General features: G+C 51.2%; 1 protein-coding gene across 1 annotated transcript in view; it reads right to left on the bottom strand.

Annotated features, from left to right (window-relative positions):
- Positions 1 to 22,803, bottom strand: part of SPIRE2 (spire type actin nucleation factor 2) — an 80,745-nt gene extending 57,942 nt beyond the window's left edge. The window contains exon 1 of the mRNA XM_040329644.1: positions 22,566 to 22,803. Within this exon, the coding sequence (XP_040185578.1) occupies positions 22,566 to 22,803 (238 nt within the window). The remainder of the gene's footprint in view (positions 1 to 22,565) is intronic.
- Positions 22,804 to 23,439: the final 636 nt, after the last annotated feature.

Below are 23,439 nucleotides of genomic sequence, written 5' to 3'. Positions count from 1 at the left end.
AATACCGGGAGCTCAGCTATAGGTCTCTGGTTGGGTTTATAGTAACTTGGAGGAGGAGAAGAGAGATGGAGGGAGAGAGAGAGTGGAGAAGAGATGGAGAGATGGAGGGAGAAGAGGAGAGATGGAGGGAGAAGAGATGGAGGGAGAAGAGATGGAGAGATGGAGGGAGAAGAGATGGAGGGAGAAGAGATGGAGAGATGGAGGGAGAAGAGGAGAGATAGAGAGAGAAGAGATGGAGGGAGAAGAGGGGAGATGGAGGGAGAGGGGGAGAGATAGAGAGAGAAGAGATGGAGGGAGAAGAGGAGAAGAGATGGAGAGATGGAGGGAGAGGGGGAGAGATAGAGAGAGAAGAGATGGAGGGAGAAGAGGAGAGATGGAGGGAGAGAGAGAGAGAGGAGAAGAGATGGAGAGATGGAGGGAGAAGAGGAGAAGAGATGGAGGGAGAAGAGATGGAGGGAGAGGGGGAGAGATAGAGAGAGAAGAGATGGAGGGAGAAGAGCAGAGATGGAGGGAGAGGGGGAGAGATAGAGAGAGAAGAGATGGAGGGAGAAGAGATGGAGAGATGGAGGGAGAGAGAGAGAGAGGAGAAGAGATGGAGAGATGGAGGGAGAAGAGGAGAAGAGATGGAGAGATGGAGGGAGAGGGGGAGAGATAGAGAGAGAAGAGATGGAGGGAGAGGGGGAGAGATGGAGGGAGAGGGGGATAGATAGAGAGATGGAGGGAGAAGAGATGAGATGGCGAGAGAGAGGCGAGATGGAGGGAGAAGAGGAAAAATTAAGGGAGAAAAGGAGAGATGGAGGAAGATGAGGAGAGATGGAGTGAGAAAAGGAGAGACGGAGGGAGAAATAAAGAGATGGAGAAAGAAGAGGAGAGATGGGGGGAGAGATGGAGTAGAGGGAAGAGATAGAGAGAGAAGAAGAGAGATGGAGAGAGAAGAGGAGAGATAGAGGGAGAGGGGGAGAGATGGAGGGAGAAGAGGAGAGATGGAAGGAGAGGGGGAAAGATAGAGGGATAAGAGAAGGGATGGAGGGAGAGGAGAAGAGAGGGCGGGAGAGGGGAGAGATGGAGGGAGAAGAGGAGAGATGGAAGGAAGGGGGACAAATGGGGAGAGAATGAGGGAGAGGAGAAGCGATGGAGCGAGAAAAGGAGAGACGGAGGGAGAGATAGAGAGATGGAGCAAGATAGGAAGAGATGGAGAGAGAAAAGGAGAGATGGGGGGAGAGGGGGAAAGATGGAGTGAGGAGTGGAGAGATGGAGAGAGAGATGGAGAGAAGAGATAGAGCGAGAAGAGGAGAGATGGAAGGAGAGGGGGAAAGATGGAGGTATAAGAGAAGGGATGGAGGGAGAGGAGAAGAGATGGTGGGAGAGGGGAGAGATGGAGGGAGAAGAGGAGAGATGGAGGGAAGGGGGAGAGATGGAGGGAGAGGAGAAGAGATGGAGGGAGAGGAAAGGGGTGGAGGGAGAAGAGGAGAGATGGAGGGAGAGGAGAAGAGATAGAGGGAGAAGAGGAGAGATGGAGGGAGAGGAGAAGAGATGGAGGGAGAAGAGGAGAGATGGAGGGAGAGGAGAAGAGATGGAGAGATGGAGGGAGAAGAGGAGAGATGGAGGGAGAGGAGAAGAGATGGAGGGAGAGGAGAAGAGATGGAGGGAGAGGAGAGGGGTGGAGGGAGAAGAGGAGAGATGGAGGGAGAGGAGAAGAGATGGAGGGAGAAGAGGAGAGATGGAGGGAGAGGAGAAGAGATGGAGGGAGAGGAGAGGGATGGAGGCAGAAGAGGAGAGATGGAGAGAGAGGAGAAGAGATGGAGGGAGAGGGGGAGAGATGGAGGGAGAGGGGGATAGATAGAGAGATGGAGGGAGAAGAGATGAGATGGAGGGAGAGGGGGAGAGATGGAGGGAGAGGGGGATAGATAGAGAGATGGAGGGAGAAGAGATGGAGAGATGGAGGGAGAAGAGGAGAGATGGAGGGAGAAGAGATGGAGGGAGAAGAGATGGAGAGATGGAGGGAGAAGAGATGGAGGGAGAAGAGATGGAGAGATGGAGGGAGAAGAGGAGAGATAGAGAGAGAAGAGATGGAGGGAGAAGAGGGGAGATGGAGGGAGAGGGGGAGAGATAGAGAGAGAAGAGATGGAGGGAGAAGAGGAGAAGAGATGGAGAGATGGAGGGAGAGGGGGAGAGATAGAGAGAGAAGAGATGGAGGGAGAAGAGGAGAGATGGAGGGAGAGAGAGAGAGAGGAGAAGAGATGGAGAGATGGAGGGAGAAGAGGAGAAGAGATGGAGGGAGAAGAGATGGAGGGAGAGGGGGAGAGATAGAGAGAGAAGAGATGGAGGGAGAAGAGCAGAGATGGAGGGAGAGGGGGAGAGATAGAGAGAGAAGAGATGGAGGGAGAAGAGATGGAGAGATGGAGGGAGAGAGAGAGAGAGGAGAAGAGATGGAGAGATGGAGGGAGAAGAGGAGAAGAGATGGAGAGATGGAGGGAGAAGAGATGGAGGGAGAGGGGGAGAGATAGAGAGAGAAGAGATGGAGGGAGAAGAGCAGAGATGGAGGGAGAGGGGGAGAGATAGAGAGAGAAGAGATGGAGGGAGAAGAGGAGAAGAGATGGAGAGATGGAGGGAGAGGGGGAGAGATAGAGAGAGAAGAGATGGAGGGAGAAGAGGAGAGATGGAGGGAGAGGGGGAGAGATAGAGAGAGAAGAGATGGAGGGAGAAGAGGGGAGATGGAGGGAGAGGGGGAGAGATAGAGAGAGAAGAGATGGAGGGAGAGGGGGAGAGATGGAGGGAGAGGGGGATAGATAGAGAGATGGAGGGAGAAGAGATGAGATGGCGAGAGAGAGGCGAGATGGAGGGAGAAGAGGAAAAATTAAGGGAGAAAAGGAGAGATGGAGGAAGATGAGGAGAGATGGAGTGAGAAAAGGAGAGACGGAGGGAGAAATAAAGAGATGGAGAAAGAAGAGGAGAGATGGGGGGGAGATGGAGTAGAGGGAAGAGATAGAGAGAGAAGAAGAGAGATGGAGAGAGAAGAGGAGAGATAGAGGGAGAGGGGGAGAGATGGAGGGAGAAGAGGAGAGATGGAAGGAGAGGGGGAAAGATAGAGGGATAAGAGAAGGGATGGAGGGAGAGGAGAAGAGAGGGCGGGAGAGGGGAGAGATGGAGGGAGAAGAGGAGAGATGGAAGGAAGGGGGACAAATGGGGAGAGAATGAGGGAGAGGAGAAGCGATGGAGCGAGAAAAGGAGAGACGGAGGGAGAGATAGAGAGATGGAGCAAGATAGGAAGAGATGGAGAGAGAAAAGGAGAGATGGGGGGAGAGGGGGAAAGATGGAGTGAGGAGTGGAGAGATGGAGAGAGAGATGGAGAGAAGAGATAGAGCGAGAAGAGGAGAGATGGAAGGAGAGGGGGAAAGATGGAGGTATAAGAGAAGGGATGGAGGGAGAGGAGAAGAGATGGTGGGAGAGGGGAGAGATGGAGGGAGAAGAGGAGAGATGGAGGGAAGGGGGAGAGATGGAGGGAGAGGAGAAGAGATGGAGGGAGAGGAAAGGGGTGGAGGGAGAAGAGGAGAGATGGAGGGAGAGGAGAAGAGATAGAGGGAGAAGAGGAGAGATGGAGGGAGAGGAGAAGAGATGGAGGGAGAAGAGGAGAGATGGAGGGAGAGGAGAAGAGATGGAGAGATGGAGGGAGAAGAGGAGAGATGGAGGGAGAGGAGAAGAGATGGAGGGAGAGGAGAAGAGATGGAGGGAGAGGAGAGGGGTGGAGGGAGAAGAGGAGAGATGGAGGGAGAAGAGATGGAGGGAGAAGAGATGGAGAGATGGAGGGAGAAGAGATGGAGGGAGAAGAGATGGAGAGATGGAGGGAGAAGAGGAGAGATAGAGAGAGAAGAGATGGAGGGAGAAGAGGGGAGATGGAGGGAGAGGGGGAGAGATAGAGAGAGAAGAGATGGAGGGAGAAGAGGAGAAGAGATGGAGAGATGGAGGGAGAGGGGGAGAGATAGAGAGAGAAGAGATGGAGGGAGAAGAGGAGAGATGGAGGGAGAGAGAGAGAGAGAGGAGAAGAGATGGAGAGATGGAGGGAGAAGAGGAGAAGAGATGGAGAGATGGAGGGAGAAGAGATGGAGGGAGAGGGGGAGAGATAGAGAGAGAAGAGATGGAGGGAGAAGAGCAGAGATGGAGGGAGAGGGGGAGAGATAGAGAGAGAAGAGATGGAGGGAGAAGAGATGGAGAGATGGAGGGAGAGGAGAAGAGATGGAGGGAGAAGAGGAGAGATGGAGGGAGAGAGAGAGAGAGGAGAAGAGATGGAGAGATGGAGGGAGAAGAGGAGAAGAGATGGAGGGAGAAGAGATGGAGGGAGAGGGGGAGAGATAGAGAGAGAAGAGATGGAGGGAGAAGAGCAGAGATGGAGGGAGAGGGGGAGAGATAGAGAGAGAAGAGATGGAGGGAGAAGAGATGGAGAGATGGAGGGAGAGAGAGAGAGAGGAGAAGAGATGGAGAGATGGAGGGAGAAGAGGAGAAGAGATGGAGAGATGGAGGGAGAAGAGATGGAGGGAGAGGGGGAGAGATAGAGAGAGAAGAGATGGAGGGAGAAGAGCAGAGATGGAGGGAGAGGGGGAGAGATAGAGAGAGAAGAGATGGAGGGAGAAGAGGAGAAGAGATGGAGGGAGAGGGGGAGAGATAGAGAGAGAAGAGATGGAGGGAGAAGAGGAGAGATGGAGGGAGAGGGGGAGAGATAGAGAGAGAAGAGATGGAGGGAGAAGAGGGGAGATGGAGGGAGAGGGGGAGAGATGGAGGGAGAAGAGATGGAGGGAGAGGGGGAGAGATGGAGGGAGAGGGGGATAGATAGAGAGATGGAGGGAGAAGAGATGAGATGGCGAGAGAGAGGCGAGATGGAGGGAGAAGAGGAAAAATTAAGGGAGAAAAGGAGAGATGGAGGAAGATGAGGAGAGATGGAGTGAGAAAAGGAGAGACGGAGGGAGAAATAAAGAGATGGAGAAAGAAGAGGAGAGATGGGGGGAGAGATGGAGTAGAGGGAAGAGATAGAGAGAGAAGAAGAGAGATGGAGAGAGAAGAGGAGAGATAGAGGGAGAGGGGGAGAGATGGAGGGAGAAGAGGAGAGATGGAAGGAGAGGGGGAAAGATAGAGGGATAAGAGAAGGGATGGAGGGAGAGGAGAAGAGAGGGCGGGAGAGGGGAGAGATGGAGGGAGAAGAGGAGAGATGGAAGGAAGGGGGACAAATGGGGAGAGAATGAGGGAGAGGAGAAGCGATGGAGCGAGAAAAGGAGAGACGGAGGGAGAGATAGAGAGATGGAGCAAGATAGGAAGAGATGGAGAGAGAAAAGGAGAGATGGGGGGAGAGGGGGAAAGATGGAGTGAGGAGTGGAGAGATGGAGAGAGAGATGGAGAGAAGAGATAGAGCGAGAAGAGGAGAGATGGAAGGAGAGGGGGAAAGATGGAGGTATAAGAGAAGGGATGGAGGGAGAGGAGAAGAGATGGTGGGAGAGGGGAGAGATGGAGGGAGAAGAGGAGAGATGGAGGGAAGGGGGAGAGATGGAGGGAGAGGAGAAGAGATGGAGGGAGAGGAGAGGGGTGGAGGGAGAAGAGGAGAGATGGAGGGAGAGGAGAAGAGATAGAGGGAGAAGAGGAGAGATGGAGGGAGAGGAGAAGAGATGGAGGGAGAAGAGGAGAGATGGAGGGAGAGGAGAAGAGATGGAGAGATGGAGGGAGAAGAGGAGAGATGGAGGGAGAGGAGAAGAGATGGAGGGAGAGGAGAAGAGATGGAGGGAGAGGAGAGGGGTGGAGGGAGAAGAGGAGAGATGGAGGGAGAGGAGAAGAGATGGAGGGAGAAGAGGAGAGATGGAGGGAGAGGAGAAGAGATGGAGGGAGAGGAGAGGGATGGAGGCAGAAGAGGAGAGATGGAGAGAGAGGAGAAGAGATGGAGGGAGAGGGGGAGAGATGGAGGGAGAGGGGGATAGATAGAGAGATGGAGGGAGAAGAGATGAGATGGAGGGAGAGGAGAAGAGATGGCGGGAGAGGGGAGAGATGGAGGGAGAGGGGGAGAGATGGAGGGAAAGGAGAAGAGATGAAGGGAGAGATGGTGGGAGAAGAAGAGAGATGGAGGGAGAGGAGAAGAGATTGAGGGAGAGGGGGAGAGATGGAGGGAGAGGGGGATAGATAGAGAGATGGAGGGAGAAGAGATGAGATGGAGGGAGAGGAGAAGAGATGGCGGGAGAGGGGAGAGATGGAGGGAGAGGGGGAGAGATGGAGGGAAAGGAGAAGAGATGAAGGGAGAGATGGTGGGAGAAGAAGAGAGATGGAGGGAGAGGAGAAGAGATTGAGGGAGAGGGGGAGAGATGGTGGGAGAGAGGGAAAGATGGCGGGGGGAGGGGTGAGTATATTGGACTCATGGGGCCCATTCAGCATGAAATTCCCTGTGAGTGTCCTGAAGAATAATAATACATTTCTTGTTAATAAACATTGTGTCTACGCGTTTCCTGACTTCTGCAATTTGTGTAAATTGCTTCTTCCAGACTGTTATAATGTTTTTTTCTTGCAGCTGGTAATATATAGAGCATGCCACTAACTTAAATTGCTATATAAATCAATGTTTTCACCATAGCAGATAATCGAGTGAATTTGCCACATCCCTGTATACATAGAAAGGGTTGGATATCCCCAAATGGGACTTTAAATTGGCAAAACACAAATTAAATATGTAAAAAAAAGAAATGATTGATACAAAAAACCTGGAAAAGCTTATCCCGGATGAGATGGAGACGGGGCCTTCTACTTTTCAATCAAAGGATATCAGGCAGGCAAGTGTCACCAGGGCCACCCATGGGTCCAATGCCCTCATAGTCTAGGAATACATCAAAGCAAATCCAGGGTTCCTCCCACACCACTAGAAGGCACAGTAGTGACATTGCGGTTGGTAGGAGGAACCACTGAGCGCAGCAGGGGGACCGGGAATCTGACACACCCCCAAGTCTTTGGTTTTTGAAGACTAGCCGGGGATTCCTCTTCAATGGGAGGGATTCAGCGGCGCTGGCGCCAGCAGAGGTAAGTATTCCGTTCCTTCTTTGCAGTGACAGGTTGGCACTTCCAGTAAGGCGACAAGGTCACTTAAAGGAAAATGATCTTCCAATCTGTCGGAGAACAATCACCGCCCTTCCAACTGCCATTTGTATGTAATAACCCCCATCACTCGGAGGGAACTAATCTGACGCTATTCATAGAGCGGCACTCCGTATTGTTCATAGGCTCGGGAAATGTTCCCGTCTGATGAAGAAACTTTCCACAAACCCCAATGACTTCTTCTACAGAGAAAGGTGAATGATTGCACAACAACAAACACAAGGTGAGGGCCGGAGGAACCTGAAGAGATGATTCCAGGTATAGAAAATGTCCTCCATTAATATCGATTGCCAAACAGACCCAGAGCTAGAACATTCGTAGGATGGAAGCGGCCCGGAGAAAACGCGTTCCGCGCTTTGATTTTACAGACAACGATCAATTTTATATCAAGGATGGTCTATTGATGAGGATCAGTGTCATGTCTATGGGCTCTCTAACTCTCTCTGAGCTCTAGGTTCTGGTGCTGGGCAGGGCCGCCTTAATAGCATCATGGGCCCCTGGGCAAAGTAATGCACTGGGATCCCTACCAGCCTGCCCAAATTTACACACCTACTCTCAAGAAATAAAGTATAAATAGTTGATAGAATAAGACATATATTCATTAGTACTTTCAATAAAAATCGATTTTACAAAAGGAAAACATTCCATAGATCAAAGACTAATCAACACAAAGGGCACAGTACAGGGTGGAATGCAGAAGGGCATTGTACAGGGGGGTCAGGAGGGCACAATACTGGGATCAGGAGGGCACAGTACTGGGGGGGGGCGGGTCAGGAGGGCACAATACTGGGATCAGGAGGGCACAATACTGGGATCAGGAGGGCACAATACTGGGGGGTCAGGAGGGCACAATACTGGGATCAGGAGGGCACAATACTGGGATCAGGAGGGCACAATACATGGGGGGTCAGGAGGGCACAATACTGGGATCAGGAGGGCACAATACTGGGATCAGGAGGGCACAGTACTGGGGGGGGGGGGGGGTGTCAGGAGGGCACAATACTGGGATCAGGAGGGCACAATACTGGGATCAGGAGGGCACAGTACTGGGGGGGGGGGTGTCAGGAGGGCACAATACTGGGATCAGGAGGGCACACTACTGGGATCAGGAGGGCACAGTACGGGGGGGGGGTGTCAGGAAGGCACAATACTGGGATCAGGAGGGCACAGTACAGGAGGGGGTCAGGAGGGCACAATACTGGGATCAGGAGGGCACAGTACTGGGATCAGGAGGGCACAATACTGGGATCAGGAGGGCACAGTATAGGTTACAGGACACAACCATATCGGGACAGTTTAGTAAAAAGCCTGATTGTCCCAGCAAATCCAGAAACGGTTGGCAAGTATGATGTAATGCAAGATTATTGTGGGCCCCCCATCTACCTGGGGCTCCTGGACAGTGCCCAGGAGTGCCCTTGCATTAAGATGGCCCTGGTGCTGGGTCCTCAGGACTGATATCATTGGTCCTTAGAGGTCAGCGTGCAAACAAAGGGTTACATTTACAAGCAATGTAGAGGGTTAGTGTTAGAATTACAGGCAGAGTTAGTGTTAGGATTAGGTTAGAGTAACAGGAAGGGTTAATGTTTGAGTGGCAGAATTTGTGTTAGCATTACAGGCATGGTGAGTGTTAGGGTTAGAAGAACAAGGAGATCTAGGCCCGGATTCACATACATCTAATATACGCTACGCCGACGTAGCGCACAGAGGCAAGCACTGGATTCACAAAGCACTCGCTCCTAAAGATACGCTGGGTTCCCTCGGCGTAAGCCAGCGTAGGTAGAAGTGGGCGTGAGCCATGCTAATGAGGCGTGACCCCATGCAAATGGTGGGCCAAGCGCCATACAAGTACTTAAATTGAACGGCGCATGCGCCGTCCCGTGGACTTATCCCATGTGTGCATGCTCAGAGTCACGTCAGAACTACTCCCTAAGATACGACGGATCACTGCCTACGACGTGAACGTAACCTACGCCCAGCCCTATTCACGAACTACATAAACGACATAAAATACGACGGCTGTGTTCCCTGGTCCATACCTTTGCATGAGTTGCGCCTCCTATATGGGGAATAACTTTACACCGGACGTACGACTTACGCAAACCGCGTATATTATGCGCCGGGCGCAACTACGTTCGCGAATCGGCGTATCTCCCTCATTTGCATATGTGCATAGAAAATCAATGGGAGCGGCAAATGCGCCCAGCGTAAATATGCGCCCCCACGATACGCCGGTGTAGGCAAGATACGTCGGTCGGATGAAGCCTATTTTCAGGCGTATCTCAGTTTATGGGCACGGCGCATACTTACACTTATGCGGCGTATCTCGAGATAGTGTTTAAGTAACAGACAGAATTAGTGGAGCTTGACAGGCAGGGTTAGTGTTGGGGTAACAGGCAGGGTTAGTGTTGGGGTAACAGGCAGGGTTAGTGTTGGGGTAACAGGCAGGGTTAGTGTTGGGGTAACAGGCAGGGTTAGTGTTGGGGTAACAGGCAGGGTTAGTGTTGGGGTAACAGGCAGGGTTAGTGTTGGGGTAACAGGCAGGGTTAGTGTTGGGGTAACAGGCAGGGTTAGTGTTAGGGTAACAGGCAGGGTTAGTGTTGGGGTAACAGGCAGGGTTAGTGTTGGGGTAACAGGCAGGGTTAGTGTTGGGGTAACAGGCAGGGTTAGTGTTGGGGTAACAGGCAGGGTTAGTGTTGGGGTAACAGGCAGGGTTAGTGTTGGGGTAACAGGCAGGGTTAGTGTTGGGGTTAGGGTAACAGGCAGGGTTAGTGTTGGGGTTAGGGTAACAGGCAGGGTTAGTGTTAGGGTTAGGGTAACAGGCAGGGTTAGTGTTGGGGTTAGGGTAACAGGCAGGGTTAGTGTTAGGGTTAGGGTAACAGGCAGGGTTAGTGTTGGGGTAACAGGCAGGGTTAGTGTTGGGGTTAGGGTAACAGGCAGGGTTAGTGTTGGGGTTAGGGTAACAGGCAGGGTTAGTGTTAGGGTTAGGGTAACAGGCAGGGTTAGTGTTGGGGTTAGGGTAACAGGCAGGGTTAGTGTTAGGGTTGGGGTAACAGGCAGGGTTAGTGTTAGGGTTGGGGTAACAGGCAGGGTTAGTGTTGGGGTAACAGGCAGGGTAAGGGGGCACAAAAGAGTCGGATTCAGGGGGTTAAAGTTGAACTATAGCACAACAGAAGCCGTGTCACATTGCAGGCCGGGATATAAGGGACAATATTGGAGTAACAGGGAAGATTAGTGTTATAGTATCAGACCTAATCAGTGTTAGCATTACAGGCAGGAATGGTATTACGGTTAGTGTTTGAGTAACAGGGAGGGTTAGTGTTAGCAGAGGAAGTCCAGAAAACACTGCCGCTGTGCTAAAATCAGAAAATATACACCCTGACTTTCATCTGAATTTCACGTAAAGTTATAATGATTCCTTACAGACAGATTGAGCAGAGCTTTTACAGGACTGCAGCCTCTGGTCATTCATACTTTAGGGTCGTTGTCCTGCTGGAAGGTGAACCCCCCCCCCCCGGTCTCAAGTCTTTTCTTCTAAGATTGTCCTGTATTTGTCTCCATCCATCTTCCCATCAACTCTGACCAGCTTCTCTGTCCCTGCTGAAGAAAAGCATCCCCACCACACGATGCTGCCACCACCATGTTTCACGGTGGGGATGGTGTGTTCAGGGTGATGGGCAGTGTTAGTTTGTGTCTCTCACATAAAATCCCATTAAAACACATTTACGTTTTTGGTTGTAACATGACAAAGTGTGGGGAATTTCATGGGGTATGAATACTTTTTCAAGGCACTGTAGATGACCACATAGCTTTAAGGGGGACATTCTTCCCAGCGGGTATCAATGTAAGGGGGGGGGCATATTTCACACTGACCACCAATGAATTGATTTTAGTGGGGGGTTCCCCCGAGATCTGAAAATGATTTCAAGGCTATAAATGTTGGGAAAGGCCACTGTAGGCGAAGATAAAATAAGTAGAAATGTCCCATATTTATTATTAAAGCCGTCTGATGAGAGAGACGCACACAATGCAGCATGCAGAATCCCATCCTCCTCCCATCCCCCTCCCATCCCCCTCCCATCCTCCCATCCTCCCATCCTCCCATCCTCCTACCACACAGACCACAGACACGCACACCCCTCTCATGCACGGTGCTGATGCTGCTCTTTGCAGTAAAAGGTGGGGGATGAGGACCCAGCCTTCTGCCTGCCGCATGGCGCATGATGCAGATGTAAACACTGGGCAGGTGCAGATCAGGTTCCTGGTACCCATCCCTACAGAGCCGGGCACAGGGGGCACGGGAAGGAGAACCCACATACATGGCAGAGTACACTGACATGAATAGAGGAGCCCCGGCGGGTTCACCCTTCCTCTGCCGCAGGGACATTATATATAGACCATCACAGAGGGATCCCTACTTTCATTAGGGATCATTAACCTCACATGCTGGATGGACAACAACAAAACATTACAGAAAGAGGAATCAACAATTCACCAATATTCCTTTTTATGTCACCTTTTTTATACATGATTTTCATTTAAAGAAGTTTTGTAAAAAAAATGTAAAGTAGAAATAGAATGTGAAACATTAGAAACTCATTGTGGATACATTCTTCCATTTCTTCCACACCCCCTATACCCCTAAATTCCTATACCCCCTATACCCACTATAACCCCTACACCCACTATACCCCTACACCCACTATACCCCTACACCCCCTATACCCCCTACACCCACTATACTCCTACACCCACTATACCCCTACACCCCCTACACCCACTATACCCCTACACCCCCTACACCCACTATACCCCTACACCCACTATACCCCTACACCCCCTACACCCACTATACCCCTACACCCCCTATACCCCCTACACCCACTATACCCCTACACCCACTATACCCCCCTACACCCACTATACCCCTACACCCCCTATACCCCTACACCCCCTATACCCCCTACACCCACTATACCCCTACACCCCCTATACCCCCTACACCCACTATACCCCTACACCCCCTACACCCACTATACTCCTACACCCACTATACCCCTACACCCCCTACACCCACTATACCCCTACACCCCCTATACCCCCTACACCCACTATACCCCTACACCCACTATACCCCTACACCCCCTATACCCCTACACCCCCTATACCCCCTACACCCACTATACCCCCTACACCCACTATACCCCTATACCCACTATACCCCCTACACCCCTACACCCACTACACCCACTATACCCCCTACACCCACTATACCCCCTACACCCACTACACCCACTATACCCACTACACCCACTATACCCCTACACCCCCTATACCCCTACACCCCCTATACCCCCTACACCCACTATACCCCCTACACCCCCTATACCCCTACACCCACTATACCCACTTCACCCCCTATACCCCATATTCCCTGTATACCCCTACACCCACTATACCCCTACACCCACTATACCCCTACACCCACTATACCCACTACACCCACTATACCCCTACACCCCCTATACCCCTAAACCCACTATACCCCCTACACCCACTATACCCCTACACCCACTATACCCCTACACCCACTATACCCCCTACACCCCTACACCCACTACACCCACTATACCCACTACACCCACTATACCCCTACACCCCCTATACCCCTACATCCCCTATACCTCTACACCCACTATACCCCCTATACCCCTACACCCCTAAATCTCTATACCCACTATACCCCTACACCCACTATACCCCTACACCCCTAAATCTCTATACCCACTATACCCCCTACACCCACTATACCCCTACACCCACTATACCCCCTATACCCCTAAATTCCTATACCCCTACACCCACTATACTACACCCACTATACCCCTACACCCACTATACCCCTACACCCACTATACCCCCTACACCCACTATACCCCTACACCCACTACACCCACTATACCCACTATACCCCTACACCCACTATACCCACTACACCCACTATACCCCTACACCCACTATACCCCTACACCCACTACACCCACTATACCCCTACCCCTACACCCACTATACCCCTACACCCACTACACCCACTATACCCACTACACCCCTACACCCACTATACCCACTACACCCACTATACCCCTACACCCACTATACCCCTACACCCACTATACCCCTACACCCACTATACCCCCTACACCCACTATACCCCAACACCCACTATACCCCTACACCCACTATACCCCTACATCCACTATACCCCTACACCCACTACACCCACTATACCCCCTACACCCACTATACCCACTACACCCCTACACCCACTATACCCCTACATCCACTATACCCCTACACCCACTACACCCACTATACCCCTACACCCACTATACCCCCTACACCCACTATACCCCTATACCCACTATACCCCTACACCCACTATACCCCTACACCCACTATACCCCTACACCCACTACACCCACTATACCCCCTAAATCTCTATACCCCTACACCCCCTATATCCTTTATGTCCCTACACACATATAATGGCAGAGGTGGGACGGCACATCCGGAACTCCCGGGAGATGCAGAGGGCTGGATTCACGTAGATCGGCGCATTTTCACGGCGGCGTAGCGTATCGTATTCACGCTACGCCGCCTTAAGTCAGAGAGGCAAGTGCTGTATTTACAAAGCACTTGCCTCCTAACTTACGGCGGCGTAGCGTAAATGAGGCCGGCGTAAGCGCTCCTAATTCAAATGAGGATGAGGGGGGCTTGTTTTATGTAAATGATTGGTGACCCGACGTGATTGACATTTTTTACGAACGGCGCATGCGCCGTCCGTGTACATATCCCAGTGTGCATTGCTCCAAAGTACGCCGCAAGGACGTATTGGTTTCGACGTGAACGTAAATTACGTCCAGCCCCATTCACGGACGACTTACGCAAACGACGTAAAATTTTCAAATTTCGACGCGGGAACGACCTCCATACTTAACATTGGCTACGCCACCTAGGGGGCAGCTTTATCTTTACGCCGGCGTACCTCTTACGAAAACGGCATATCTTTACTGCGACGGGCAAGCGTACGTTCGTGAATCGGCGTATCTAGGCATTTACATATTCTACGCCGAAATCAATGGAAGCGCCACCTAGCGGCCAGCGGAAAAAATGCAGATTCCGAGTTACGCCGGCGCATCTACTGATACGCCGACGTAACTCTTTGTGAATCCGGCCCAGAGTTTCTAATATTTTATAATCACTTCCAGGAAGAGAATTGCGTCACACAATGCGGTGCTGCGGCGCTGCGGCTGTCACACAATGCAGTGCTGCGGCGCTGCGGGTGTCACACAATGCGGTGCTGCGGCGCTGCGGCTGTCACACAATGCGGTGCTGCGGCGCTGCAGCTGTCACACAATGCGGTGCTGCGGCGCTGCAGCCGTCACACAATGCGGTGCTGCGGCGCTGCAGCAGGACTCACGGCGGACTTTACACCCCAATCAGAGAAAAAATCCTCCTAATCACAACAAATATTTCATAAGCCATTTATCAATAGGAACCAAAAAATACGATTACAGTCAAGAAAAGTAAAATTTGTGCAAAAAAGGAAAAATATCAACCACTTCGCAAACCGTCATTCCAGAAAGACAATTACAAAGGAAAAAAAAGCAACAATCCAAATAATGCAACAAAGTAACAATCAGAGGAACATAAAAAGTGAAAAGGAAAAGCAACTGAAATCCGCCCACCGGATGCAGAATAATGGGAAGGCCGGGGACCAATCAGAGGCCGGTTCTGAAGAAGAAGGGAATACAAACAGGGCTGCCATTCAAATCTTTTAAAAATGCTATTTGCTTGGCTGTTATGTAGATCCAAAGACACCATCACTTCACAGATTCAGAATATGAATGTGGATTGAGAAGTCTGACTTTCTAACCAGTCCCGCCTTCATGCCTGAGCCGTCCAATCACATTTCACCATTTGCAGCTTGTTTTCCATTCGTTCTAATCGTCCCCATCCACACAGCCAATGTGCGCTCTCCAGACTGTGGCCCTTCGATTCCCTCCAATGTGGCCCTTGTGGTACTATTCTTCCCTCTGATAGGAGGCACTATTCCTCCCACTGACACCAATGATGGGACACTATTCCTCCCACTGACACCAATGATGGGACACTATTCCTCCCACTGACACCAATGATGGGACACTATTCCTCCCACTGACACCAATGATGGGACACTATTCCCCCCACTGACACCAATGATGGGACACTACTCCCCCCACTGACACCAATGATGGGACACTATTCCTCCCACTGACACCAATGATGGGACACTATTCCCCCCACTGACACCAATGATGGGACACTATTCCCCCCACTGACACCAATGATGGGACACTATTCCTCCCACTGACACCAATGATGGGACACTATTCCCCCCACTGACACCAATGATGGGACACTACTCCCCCCACTGACACCAATGATGGGACACTATTCTTCCCACTGACACCAATGATGGGACACTATTCCTCCCACTGACACCAATGATGGGACACTATTCCTCCCACTGACACCAATGATGGGACACTATTCCTGCCACTGACACCAATGATGGGACACTATTCCTCCCACTGACACCAATGATGGGGCACTATTCCTCCCACTGACACCAATGATGGGACACTATTCTCCCACTGACACCAATGATGGGACACTATTCCTCCCACTGACACCAATGATGGGACACTATTCCTCCCACTGACACCAATGATGGGACACTATTCCTCCCACTGACACCAATGATGGGACACTATTCTCCCACTGACACCAATGATGGGACACTATTCCTCCCACTGACACCAAAGATGGGACACTATTCCCCCCACTGACACCAATGATGGGACACTACTCCCCCCACTGACACCAATGATGGGACACTATTCCTCCCACTGATACCAATGATGGGACACTATTCCCCCCACTGACACCAATGATGGGACACTATTCCTGCCACTGACACCAATGATGGGACACTATTCCTCCCACTGACACCAATGATGGGGCACTATTCCTCCCACTGACACCAATGATGGGACACTATTCCTCCCACTGACACCAATGATGGGGCACTATTCCTCCCACTGACACCAATGATGGGACACTATTCCCCCCACTGACACCAATGATGGGACACCATTCCCCCCACTGACACCAATGATGGGGCACTATTCCTCCCACTGACACCAATGATGGGACACTATTCCTCCCACTGACACCAATGATGGGACACTATTCCTCCCACTGACACCAATGATGGGGCACTATTCCCCCCACTGACACCAATGATGGGACACCATTCCCCCCACTGACACCAATGATGGGGCACTATTCCTCCCACTGACACCAATGATGGGGCACTATTCCTCCCACTGACACCAATGATGGGGCACTATTCCTCCCACTGACACCAATGATGGGACACTATTCCTCCCACTGACACCAATGATGGGACACTATTCCCCACACTGACACCAATGATGGGACACCATTCCCCCCACTGACACCAATGATGGGGCACTATTCCCCCCACTGACACCAATGATGGGACACTATTCCTCCCACTGACACCAATGATGGGGCACTATTCCTCCCACTGACACCAATGATGGGACACTATTCCCCCCACTGACACCAATGATGGGGCACTATTCCTCCCACTGACACCAATGATGGGACACTATTCCCCCCACTGACACCAATGATGGGGCACTATTCCTCCCACTGACACCAATGATGGGACACTTTTCCTCCCACTGATACCAATGATGGGACACTATTCCTCCCACTGACACCAATGATGGGACACTATTCCTCCCACTGACACCAATGATGGGACACTATTCCCTCCACTGACACCAATGATGGGACACTATTCCTCCCACCGACACCAATGATGGGACACTATTCCTCCCACTGACACCAATGATGGGGCACTATTCCTCCCACTGATACCAATGATGGGACACTATTCCCTCCACTGACACCAATGATGGGACACTATTCCTCCCACTGACACCAATGATGGGACACTATTCCCCCCACTGACACCAATGATGGGACACTATTCCTCCCACTGACACCAATGATGGGACACTATTCCTCCCACTGATACCAATGATGGGACACTATTCCTCCCACTGACACCAATGATGGGGCACTATTCCTCCCACTGACACCAATGATGGGACACTATTCCTCCCACTGACACCAATGATGGGACACTATTCCTCCCACTGACACCAATGATGGGACACTATTCCTCCCACTGACACCAATGATGGGACACTATTCCTCCCACTGACACCAATGATGGGACACTATTCCTCCCACTGACACCAATGATGGGGCACTATTCCTCCCACTGAGGCCAGTTGGTCTGGGAGGGTACAGCCTGGTAAAGATTATGACAGGCTGCAGTTGGACGGGCTGGACGCTGTCAGGAATGTGAACTCGGGGATGAAGCCTGAGCATTCCACCCCGTCCAGCCGCAGCCTGTCATAGGCTTTGCCAGGCACTGTATTTGATCCTCCCAGACGCAGGGAACCGGACACAGAACCCGGACGGTCCGGGTGCAGGGGGGGGAGGGGTCCTGAAATCTCTAGGAATGGAAAAGCTCTGCTTACATTTTGCTTAGATGTGAATTTTAAGTGATTGATTTTCTAGAAATGCTCAAAGTCTGAATTCCCATTGTGCCCCCCCCCCCAGTGTGGTGCCCTCCCCCCCCCCCGGGTGGTGCCCCCCCCCCCCCCCAGTGTGGTGCCCTCCCCCCCCCCCCCCGTGTGGTGACACTCGGGGCCTGAAAAAGATGACGGGCCCCTCTGGGGCAGGATTGGGCATTTTCAGTCCCTATAGACCAATGGGAGCCCCTGAAAAAGGCCCAAAAATGCACCCAGTTTATTGTCTCTTCTCCTGGCAGATATATCTCCATATTTACTAAAACCAAAACGGGGTGACCCTGGGGTGGGGTGACCCCGGGGGGGTGGGGTGGGGGTGACCCAGGGGGTCACAATTCCAGGGTCTCCGCTATGACACGTCTATAGATCTCTCTAGAAACGATTGTAAGCTCTGCAACCAAGGCTCTGCACTCACCCAGCATCCCATCTATAGGAATAGATTGTAAGCTCTGCGGACAAGGAATAGATTGTAAGCTCTGTAGCCAAGGAATAGATTGTAAGCTCTGCGGACAAGGAATAGAGTGTAAGCTCTGTAGCCCAGGAATAGATTGTAAGCTCTGGAATAGAGTGTAAGCTCTGTAGCCCAGGAATAGATTGTAAGCTCTGTAGCCCAGGAATAGATTGTAAGCTCTGTAGCCCAGGAATAGATTGTAAGCTCTGTAGCCCAGGAATAGATTGTAAGCTCTGTAGCCCAGGAATAGATTGTAAGCTCTGTAGCCCAGGAATAGATTGTAAGCTCTGCGGACAAGGAATAGAGTGTAAGCTCTGCAGACAAGGAATACATTGTAAGCTCTGCGGACAAAGAATAGATTGTAAGCTCTGTAGACAAGGAATAGATTGTAAGCTCTGCAGCCAAGGAATAGATTGTAAGCTCTGTAGCCAAGGAATAGAGTGTAAGCTCTGTAGCCCAGGAATAGAGTGTAAGCTCTGTAGACAAGGAATAGATTGTAAGCTCTGTAGACAAGGAATAGATTGTAAGCTCTGTAGCCCAGGAATAGATTGTAAGCTCTGCGGACAAGGAATAGAGTGTAAGCTCTGCGGACAAGGAATAGAGTGTAAGCTCTGTAGCCCAGGAATAGATTGTAAGCTCTGTAGACAAGGAATAGATTGTAAGCTCTGCGGACAAGGAATAGATTGTAAGCTCTGCAGCCAAGGAATAGATTGTAAGCTCTGCAGCCAAGGAATAGATTGTAAGCTCTGCGGACAAGGATTAGAGTGTAAGCTCTGCGGACAAGGAATAGATTGTAAGCTCTGCAGCCAAGGAATAGATTGTAAGCTCTGTAGCCAAGGAATAGATTGTAAGCTCTGTAGCCAAGGAATAGAGTGTAAGCTCTGCAGCCAAGGAATAGATTGTAAGCTCTGTAGCCAAGGAATAGATTGTAAGCTCTGTAGCCAAGGAATAGAGTGTAAGCTCTGCAGCCAAGCAATAGATTGTAAGCTCTGTAGCCAAGGAATAGAGTGTAAGCTCTGCAGCCAAGCAATAGATTGTAAGCTCTGTAGCCAAGGAATAGAGTGTAAGCTCTGCAGCCAAGCAATAGATTGTAAGCTCTGCAGCCAAGGAATAGATTGTAAGCTCTGTAGCCCAGGAATAGATTGTAAGCTCTGTAGCCAAGGAATAGATTGTAAGCTCTGCAGCCAAGGAATAGATTGTAAGCTCTGCAGCCAAGGAATAGATTGTAAGCTCTGTAGCCCAGGAATAGATTGTAAGCTCTGCAGCCAAGGAATAGATTGTAAGCTCTGTAGCCCAGGAATAGATTGTAAGCTCTGTAGCCCAGGAATAGATTGTAAGCTCTGCGGACAAGGATTAGAGTGTAAGCTCTGCGGACAAGGAATAGATTGTAAGCTCTGTGGACAAGGATTAGATTGTAAGCTCTGTAGCCAAGGAATAGAGTGTAAGCTCTGTAGACAAGGAATAGATTGTAAGCTCTGCAGACAAGGAATAGATTGTAAGCTCTGCAGACAAGGATTAGAGTGTAAGCTCTGTAGCCAAGGAATAGAGTGTAAGCTCTGTAGACAAGGAATAGATTGTAAGCTCTGCAGACAAGGAATAGATTGTAAGCTCTGCAGACAAGGATTAGAGTGTAAGCTCTGTAGCCCAGGAATAGATTGTAAGCTCTGTGGCCCAGGAATAGAGTGTAAGCTCTGTAGCCCAGGAATAGATTGTAAGCTCTGCGGACAAGGAGTAGATTGTAAGCTCTGCAGCCCAGGAATAGATTGTAAGCTCTGCAGACAAGGAATAGAGTGTAAGCTCTGCGGACAAGGATTAGATTGTAAGCTCTGCGGACAAGGAATAGATTGTAAGCTCTGTGGACAAGGATTAGATTGTAAGCTCTGTAGCCAAGGAATAGAGTGTAAGCTCTGTAGCCCAGGAATAGAGTGTAAGCTCTGCAGCCCAGGAATAGTGTAAGCTCTGCGGACAAGGAATAGAGTGTAAGCTCTGCAGACAAGGAATAGAGTGTAAGCTCTGCGGACAAGGAATAGATTGTAAGCTCTGCGGACAAGAAATAGATTGTAAGCTCTGCGGACAAGGATTAGAGTGTAAGCTCTGTGGACAAGGAATAGAGTGTAAGCTCTGTAGACAAGGATTAGAGTGTAAGCTCTGCGGCCCAGGAATAGAGTGTAAGCTCTGTAGCCCAGGAATAGATTGTAAGCTCTGTAGCCCAGGAATAGAGTGTAAGCTCTGCGGCCCAGGAATAGAGTGTAAGCTCTGCGGACAAGGAATAGAGTGTAAGCTCTGCAGACAAGGAATAGATTGTAAGCTCTGTAGCCCAGGAATAGATTGTAAGCTCTGCGGACAAGGAATAGAGTGTAAGCTCTGCGGCCCAGGAATAGATTGTAAGCTCTGTAGACAAGGAATAGATTGTAAGCTCTGTGGACAAGGAATAGATTGTAAGCTCTGTGGACAAGGAATAGATTGTAAGCTCTGTGGACAAGGAATAGATTGTAAGCTCTGCGGACAAGGAATAGAGTGTAAGCTCTGCGGACAAGGAATAGATTGTAAGCTCTGCGGACAAGGATTAGATTGTAAGCTCTGCGGCCCAGGAATAGAGTGTAAGCTCTGCGGCCCAGGAATAGATTGTAAGCTCTGCGGACAAGGAATAGAGTGTAAGCTCTGTAGCCCAGGAATAGAGTGTAAGCTCTGTAGACAAGGATTAGAGTGTAAGCTCTGCGGACAAGGATTAGATTGTAAGCTCTGCGGCCCAGGAATAGAGTGTAAGCTCTGCGGCCCAGGAATAGATTGTAAGCTCTGCGGACAAGGAATAGAGTGTAAGCTCTGCGGCCCAGGAATAGAGTGTAAGCTCTGCGGACAAGGAATAGAGTGTAAGCTCTGTAGCCCAGGACCCGTCTATAGGAATAGAGTGTAAGCTCTGCGGCCCAGGAATAGAGTGTAAGCTCTGCGGACAAGGAATAGAGTGTAAGCTCTGCGGACAAGGAATAGAGTGTAAGCTCTGCGGACAAGGAATAGAGTGTAAGCTCTGTAGCCCAGGACCCGTCTATAGGAATAGAGTGTAAGCTCTGCGGACAAGGAATAGAGTGTAAGCTCTGCGGACAAGGATTAGATTGTAAGCTCTGCGGACAAGGATTAGAGTGTAAGCTCTGCAGACAAGGAATAGATTGTAAGCTCTGCAGCCCAGGAATAGATTGTAAGCTCTGCGGCCCAGGAATAGATTGTAAGCTCTGCGGCCCAGGAATAGAGTGTAAGCTCTGCGGACAAGGAATAGAGTGTAAGCTCTGTAGACAAGGATTAGAGTGTAAGCTCTGTAGCCCAGGACCCGTCTATAGGAATAGATTGTAAGCTCTGCGGACAAGGAATAGATTGTAAGCTCTGCGGACAAGGAATAGATTGTAAGCTCTGCGGACAAGGATTAGAGTGTAAGCTCTGCGGACAAGGAATAGATTGTAAGCTCTGCGGACAAGGAATAGAGTGTAAGCTCTGTAGCCCAGGAATAGAGTGTAAGCTCTGCGGACAAGGATTAGAGTGTAAGCTCTGCGGACAAGGAATAGATTGTAAGCTCTGCGGACAAGGATTAGAGTGTAAGCTCTGCGGACAAGGAATAGATTGTAAGCTCTGCGGACAAGGAATAGAGTGTAAGCTCTGTAGCCCAGGAATAGAGTGTAAGCTCTGCGGACAAGGATTAGAGTGTAAGCTCTGCGGACAAGGAATAGATTGTAAGCTCTGCGGACAAGGAATAGAGTGTAAGCTCTGTAGCCCAGGAATAGATTGTAAGCTCTGCGGACAAGGAATAGAGTGTAAGCTCTGCGGACAAGGATTAGAGTGTAAGCTCTGCGGACAAGGATTAGATTGTAAGCTCTGCGGACAAGGAATAGAGTGTAAGCTCTGTAGCCCAGGAATAGATTGTAAGCTCTGCGGACAAGGAATAGAGTGTAAGCTCTGCGGACAAGGATTAGAGTGTAAGCTCTGCGGACAAGGATTAGATTGTAAGCTCTGCGGACAAGGAATAGAGTGTAAGCTCTGCAGACAAGGAATAGATTGTAAGCTCTGCAGCCCAGGAATAGAGTGTAAGCTCTGCGGACAAGGAATAGAGTGTAAGCTCTGCAGACAAGGAATAGATTGTAAGCTCTGCGGCCCAGGAATAGAGTGTAAGCTCTGCGGACAAGGATTAGAGTGTAAGCTCTGCAGACAAGGAATAGAGTGTAAGCTCTGCGGACAAGGAATAGAGTGTAAGCTCTGCGGACAAGGACTAGAAGACTCACCCGGAGCCGCCAGGGTGACGGTCCCATCCCGGTTCAGTAGTAGCGATGCGGGGTCCCGGATTCGGGCGGCGGTCGGTGCCCCCGCTCCCTGGCACAGTCCCCGGGCACACTGGTAGCACACGGCCCACGCCTGCTCTTCATTGATTGGCTGATCGTACGACTTCAGCACCCGATCCAGGGACAGCTCCCCCATCCCCCCACCGATCCCCCCGCCACCGCTGCCTGCCTTCCCCGCCATCCGGGCCGCTCCATCACCGGGAACACACCGGACACACAGCCATCCTCCGCCCCGCCTACTCCCCGCCCACTGCTCCTCCTTCCTACCGGGAACTGTCATCACCCGCCGGGGGGGGGGGGGGAGGAGAGGGATCACAGGGGGGGGGGCAGGGATAGGGATCACAGGGGGGGGGACAGGGATAGGGATCACAGGGGGGGGAGAGGGATAGGGATCACAGGGGGGGGGAGCAGGGATAGGGATCACAGGGGGGGGCAGGGATAGGGATCACAGGGGGGAGGAGAGGACAAGGATAGGGATCACAGGGGGGGGAGGAGAGGATAGGGATCACAGGGGGGAGGAGAGGACAGGGATAGGGATCACAGGGGGGGAGGAGAGGATAGGGATCACAGGGGGGGAGGAGAGGGATCACAGGGGGGGGGGGGCAGGGATAGGGATCACAGGGGGGGGCAGGGATAGGGATCACAGGGGGGGGGAGAGGGATAGGGATCACAGGGGGGGAGGAGAGGGATAGGGATCACAGGGGGGGGGAGAGGGATCACAGGGGGGGGGGGCAGGGATAGGGATCACAGGGGGGGGGCAGGGATAGGGATCACAGGGGGGGGAGAGGGATAGGGATCACAGGGGGAAGGAGAGGGA

Source organism: Rana temporaria, chromosome 11 (assembly GCF_905171775.1).
Source record: "Rana temporaria chromosome 11, aRanTem1.1, whole genome shotgun sequence".
Classification (NCBI taxonomy): Eukaryota; Metazoa; Chordata; class Amphibia; order Anura; family Ranidae; genus Rana; species Rana temporaria.
This window is presented reverse-complemented; position numbering and strand designations above follow the sequence as displayed.